The sequence below is a fragment of the Cebus imitator genome, unplaced genomic scaffold (assembly GCF_001604975.1).
Source record: "Cebus imitator isolate Cc_AM_T3 unplaced genomic scaffold, Cebus_imitator-1.0 Scaffold94, whole genome shotgun sequence".
Lineage (NCBI taxonomy): Eukaryota > Metazoa > Chordata > Mammalia > Primates > Cebidae > Cebus > Cebus imitator.
The window spans coordinates 215,422-222,105 of record NW_016107409.1 but is presented as its reverse complement, the minus strand read 5'-3'; the positions used below and the strand labels follow the sequence as shown (position 1 = coordinate 222,105).

General features: G+C 40.7%; 1 protein-coding gene across 1 annotated transcript in view; it reads left to right on the top strand.

Annotated features, from left to right (window-relative positions):
* Positions 1 to 5,159, top strand: part of RNASEH2B (ribonuclease H2 subunit B) — a 63,000-nt gene extending 57,841 nt beyond the window's left edge. Inside the window, exon 10 of the mRNA XM_017535874.2 lies at positions 4,654 to 5,159. Coding sequence (XP_017391363.1) covers positions 4,654 to 4,686 — 33 coding nt within the window. The 3' untranslated portion in view covers positions 4,687 to 5,159. The remainder of the gene's footprint in view (positions 1 to 4,653) is intronic.
* Positions 5,160 to 6,684: the final 1,525 nt, after the last annotated feature.

Sequence of the window (6,684 nt, the reverse complement as noted above, 5' to 3'; positions counted from 1 at the left end):
AGGTTGCAGTGAGCCGAGATCGCGCCATTGCACTCCAGCCTGGGTAACAAGAGCGAAACTCCGTCTCAAAAAAAAAAAAAAGTTGTATAAGTACGCTCTGTGATGTTCACATAACAACAAAATTGCTTACAACACTTTTCCCATAACGTATCCCATCATTAAGCAACACGTGACTGTACACACACAGCATCTAACTTGGGGTTGCATACAGTAGACCTTCAACAGATGATTGTTGCAGAAGAGAATTAACCAACCAATCCGTCAGTCTGCACTGGACACCCTAGACAGGTGTTCGGCAGTACAGTGTTGGAGTCCTTGACAGCCTTGTGGCTAAACTTTGAACTTCAAGAGTCATTCTGAGAATGAGTTTCCTGTGATGCATTAGTATTTGAAGTCCAAGGACTTAGTCATAAACTTATTCATAAACTTGTGTGGGCCTTAAATTTGTGTGTTAATGTTGCTAATGTTGTGTTAAAGTTGTTAAATGAACAGTCTTTAATCTCTCTGGATAAAGGGCTGTGAATTGTCTTTTGTCAGTTGATTGTACTACACAATTACTGGAGTCGTTTTACATGCCATTTAGAGTATTTATATTAAGCCTTCAACCTAAATTATTGCAGCTTGAGAATATATGTGGTCTTTATAAACTCCTTATATTCACAGGAGCTTGAATAGGAGCTCACGTTATGATTTAGCTACAAAGTATTTGGGAATTTGGGAAATTGGCAATTTTGTTTTCTTGCCTATTTGACTTTACCTTTGATGCCAAGTTGAAGATCTCGCTTGCAATGTACAACATTAACTGAGTTGAATAATAATTGAAAAGTGAAAAACAAAAGTTGTTACACATACAAAGTGCTATTTGGAGGAATAACATTAAGAACAAACCTATGTGGGTTTACACTTACACATCAAATGTTCATAAACACGTCTATACACATAAGTACACACAAACATAAATGCATACCCACATAGCACAGACACAGACTTACATATGCATATCCTATCCTCCTTTAAAATTGTTTAAGGAATATCAAACCTGAGCCTTTTTAGACTTCATTGTACTAAACATTAGGATACACTAGCCTACTCGAATCCTTTGGCCCTTTGCTTCTCTTACTTACATTATTTTTCATTTTGATTAGTGTGCCGAGTTTGGGAAAGCTTCAAAAACATTTCTACAAACTGCAAAACCACTTGGGTACACAGACAAGAGCCTCCATCTTTTTCATCATACTATACATATATTTTTTTGAAACTGATCCCAGGTTACCAACATTCTTTTCTATTTATGTCTAATTTTTCTTCAATTTAAATTTTCCTTGTACTCTACCCTGTCGTCTTTCAAGATTTATGCTTCTCGGTTCTGCACTGCCAAAGAGACTCTCCTCTGTAGGGCTTAAACTGGATGTCATGTGGAATTGTCTTTTGTTTGTTCAAGTCTATTTCATATGTGCTGCTGTCCATTCCCAAAATTATATTTCTCTTATGTGGAGTCTTAGCAAGACACAAAGGCAAGCTGTGTACCCTAAAGTGTACCCATTTACTTACTAAATGTACAGTGTTGTTTATAGTACATGCAAACTTCTGACAACAGTAAACAGATTTCTCAATCTTTAAAAATATAAAGTGAAAAAAGGACTCCACATGATCAACCATGTTTCAGTACTAAACAGACTAATTAGTAGAATATGGCAGGATTGTTCCTGGTTGTCATCTTAGTTCCGCCTTAATTCTGTGAGCTGGGGAGGAAGTCACTGGCATTGCTGGCCCCCAGTCACCTCTCAGCAGGAGATGGGACTACATCATTGAGATTTTTTTATGCCTTTCCCTCCAGTCACTGGTGCTTCGGGAGCCACGTCTCCCTTCCACCTGGGAGGAAAGCGCTTTTAAAGTTCACTTTCATGCAGTACTTACCGTGCACTAGGGACTCCCCTAAACTCTTTAGATGAACTAGCTCATGTGTTTTGCCCGAAGAAAGTCTGGAAGAAAATACAATAAAATGCTCAAGCTGGGTTTTGTGGTGTCCATGATATGTGTATATGTATATTTCTTTTCTTCATTTTCCAAAGATGACTTCACTTTGCAATGGGAAGAAATACAAAGAACACAATTGTTGGAAACTAATAACAAAGACTGGCAAAGTGCTTTGCAATTTTTAAAGCACCTTTAACATGAATTTATGTGTTTAATCTTTCCAGAAGCCATATGGTACAAGGGGTATTATTTCTCCCATTTTGCGGTTGAAAAAGGGAAGCTTACCTCATTTGCCCAACGTCACACAGCTAATGAATAACTGAGCCAGAACTTGAACTCAGGACCTCTCACATCCAGACTTCACCACATCAAATTCCCTTTCCCCAGGGACCCTAACTTTGACTCTGTTATATCCTAGAACATCGCCTCTTCACCAGATTTGAAACACAGCCTCTTCACATAGTTTAGGAGTTGACTTTCTCTGTTCTTAAAGCTGATCTACCTTGACTAGCTGCCTTACATTACATATTTTTTCCCAAACACCCTTTTCTCTAGGACTAATCCAAAATTTGAAAATCTTGGGAGTTAGCTACATCATAGTGAGACCTCTTCCTGGAAGAGCTCCAGGTCTAGAGAAGCAGGTGGGAGAGTGTTTTCCAAGTGTGCTTAGAAAATGTTTATGGGCTTTGTCCTCATCTGAAGAATCAGAAATGATTTGGTTTTTACACCTTTGTATACACTCTGAGATTACACAGTCCTGAGGTTTATATATTCCTGAGAGCCATTAGACTGACCGAAAGGTTTCCTCCCTATGTTTCATAGTATTTTTACAGTTCTCACAGCAATTACATATCAGTATTTAAATTAACCTTTGCTGGGCACATTCACTCAATCCTGTAATCCCAGCACTTTAGGAAGCTGAGGCCAGAAGTTCAAGTCCAGCCTGTACAGCATAGCAAGACTTGTCTCTACAAAATAAAATCAAATAAAAATAAAAGAATAGCCAGGTGTGGTGGCACACACCTGTAATTCTAGCTACTTAGGAGACTGAGGAAGGAGGGAGGATTGCTTGAGCCCAGGAATTCAAGGTTACAGTGAGCTATGATTGTACCACTCCGCTTCAGTTCAGGTGACAGAGCAAGACCCTGTCTCTTTAAAAAGTAAAATAAAATAAATCAATCTTTACAACAACCTTCCAAGGTAGACCAGAAAGGGGGTGGTATCCCTGTTTTATTGATGGTCAGTGTAAGTTCATGCAGACGGTAGGTGGCCAAGCCCAGATGCCTGCCCTCCACCCTCGAGCCCAGTCCTTATTTCTTTTGCTTACCCAAGGTTCTTATTCAGACCATTGTCTGTGTAACTTATGACCATTTAGCCTTAAGTAATCTGTTTTAATTACAAACTTTATTAAGAAAGGGAAAGATCACATTTGTTCTGCTGCATTTTCTTGCTTTATTCACAATGAATTCAGCAGGTCAATTCATCCTCAATAGTGGCAAGCCAGAATTTAAGTAAAGCTTCCACTTAGCTGGTCCATTTGCATGTCAAATCTTTAATTCAGCTGTCAATGTTTTAGCATTTACTGTACTTTCATTAATAAATGTTATTTTGATGGTCTCAGGCTAATCAAGACTATTTGAGAGAGGGGACAGCACCAAATGAAATTTACAGGGAAATCAGAGCTTCTTCATGGACTTCAAAAGAATTGTTACTTTACATATGTGTTTGAATCGGAATACATAAAATTAAAGTTAGTCATGTTGTTCTTGCATAAACAAGCAAAAGAAGCCAAGGAATCAACTTAGATTTATTTGTTCCTTTAAGAGCATGTACTGAGCACCTGCTATGTGCTAGAGATGTTCTAGATAGTGGAAATGCAGATATCAACATGGCAGGCAAAAATACCCTCAAGAATTTCCATTCTAGAGTGGGTAGACAGATGGCATGTCAGATAGTGCCAGGGCCTATGGAAAAAGCTGAGCACGCAGGGTGCCAAGTTCTGGGGAGGCGGTGGTCAGGGAAGGCCTTGCTTCCGTCTTATTCACATTCTGCCATAGAAATTTGATTTCCATGTACATGCTTTTTGTAACATATGCTCCAAAATAAGTTATTTTTAACTTTGCACTCAATAAAAACCAACTTGTAGTAATTAAACTTGTTCAGTACATTCTTCACAAGGCTATGAAGTGCTACTAGTTCTATCAGCAACAAGTATATGCTTATCTATTTTTTAGACATTGGAGTCTACATAAGGCTTCTTGCTTTTTATGAAAGGAACTGCCTCTTTAAAAAAATTGTTTAATAATTACTCATGTCAACCTTATTGTCATGCATTTCTTGTATTTTTTTTTTCCTATATGATGATGCTCGTTCCATTAGTTTGGGCCACCTTAATATTATATTTCACTCCCTTTGAACATTTAAAGAAAACTATGCTGCTTGGTGCGCTCTCCAGGAGCCTGACATTAACCCCAGAATGAGATCTCAGAGGCCGGCCATGATGGGAACCCTTTCCTGCATCTGAGATCATCTTCTAGAAGTGAAAATGCTCAGCTGCCCTCAGGACTAAACCAGCCAGCCCTGCGTTTCTGTTCTAGGAGCTGCAGATGGTGCTTGGGATTTCAGGTGACTGTTTCTCCTCACCAGGACACACACATGTTTTCCTTTCCTCTCTAGATGGCAGCACAAAGACAGAAAAGGGGCAAGTGATGGTGGTGGCTCCACGCGAGGCTTGGCGGTTCCCCTGCAACTTCAGACACTCCCAGAGGGCTCGGACTTTTTCTTCTGCACTTGCTAGAAAATCGCCAAGTGCCAAAAGGTGTATTTTAAAGCTCTGACTGTAAATGCTTTATTTCTTTGATCAGTACTACTAGTCTGTGTGGGCAGCGGCATTCCTCCCTGGAGCACTCAGCTAGGCAGTTCCATCTGGGAGCTTGAAACCATCCCAGCTGTGTACCTGTTCACAATCTGAGGATCTCAAGCTTGGGTCAGGCCAGCATGTTTTAGGTACCGATGTGGTGACTCTTGATTTCACCCTGAAAGCTTTGGCAAACCCAGTTTCAACCCTTACTTTAAATACTTACCAAAAACCTGACACTTCTTTACTGCTTATCCATTTGGCAGCTTCTGATTCTAAATGTACGTAAACATTGGTATTTTATCTCTCCATTTCTTCCTTTTTAAAGGATTTTCCAGTATGTGTATTATTTTATTTTTCAGAGTAAGGACATAAGAGATGAGGGAAGGTTGGAAGTAGATGCCAAAAACCGATTTGGTGGGGAATCTGGTGCGTAGTGAGTATGTTTTAGCAGGCAGTGGGAGGTTTTGTGCAAAAATGTCTGGATTTGAGCTGGCTCGTCCACTTGACGTGCAAGAGGAATGTGTGGGTGCTGCTCAGCTGATCTTCCCTCATTCACACGGGACCCCAATCTGCTTCTTCAGGCAATAACTTTGTTTCCGAATCTCTTGACTCCAAAGATTATTAATATTTAGACCCTAGTTCTGGAAAGCAGTCTTATCATTTTTCCACACCTTCCTTCACATGTAGAAATTGTTGTTAACCTCGAGGACTTTTAAAATTCCTGCCTTTCTGCAGTGGACAGGTGAATCTTCTTCTACGAAAACCAAAGCCATAGGATACTGATGATGTCCAAGTTTGTCACCAGAAACCCTGCTCTCTTAGCTGTACCTTAAGTTTATGTTCTGACACTTCAGATTCAGATACCTAATATTACAAGATTTCATTCGACTGTTTTTTTCTTTTCTCAAGTAATTCATGATCATTCTCACAAAAAGAGAAGGCAAAAGTGATCCCCACCTCGCACTGCCAGCACTACCCAGACTCTCCTGGGTGACTGCATCCTTGGCCCTGAATCAGGTCCCTTTCTTAGTTATCCAGTTCCCCACTTCCAGTTTCTGTCTTTTTCCTAGCAGCCTGAGCAGCCCTACAGTCACCGTTGATGTAATCCATTTCATTGTTTTATGTGAGAATCCAATCCTATGGAGCTCTCCTTCAGAAATACCTCATGGGAAATTAAAATTAAGACAAATCAAGAAATAAAAAACTCCAGCACTTGAATAAGCCCTTTCCTGTTGCCCAGGCTGGAGTGCAGTGACACAATCTTGGCTCACTGCAACCTCTGCCTCCCAGGTTCAAGTGATTCTTCTGCCTCAGCCTCCTGAGTAGCTGGGATTACAGGCACACACCACCACACCAGCTAAGTTTTTTCTTTAATTATTTTTAATAGAGACAGGATTTCACCATGTTGGCCAGGCTAGTCTTGAACTCCTGACCTCAAGTGATCCACCCGCCTCAGTCTCCCAAAGTGCTGGGATTACAGGTGTGAGCCACCGTGCTCAGCCAGCCCTTTCCTCTTCATGCCCACTGTCACCAAGCATCTGGCTGTTCTCGAGGGCAGAGACCATATGGCCCATGTCTCAAATGGAGACACTCTCAGTGCTAAAAACACCAAGATAGCACTGAACATGCCATGTGTGCCCGCACTCAGCGCGTGAGTCACTGACGCACAGATAAGGTGACATACTCCTTCCATATCAAGTTGTCAAGGACTTTCAGAAAACAGCCATGCTCAGAGCTGGAGAGGATGTGGGAAGTGGGCCTTGCCGGTAAGAATAGAAAATGGGACAACTTCTGGAGGCCAACTTGGAAATAAATATTAAAAGCCCAAATGTGTTGCATTTCCTTTG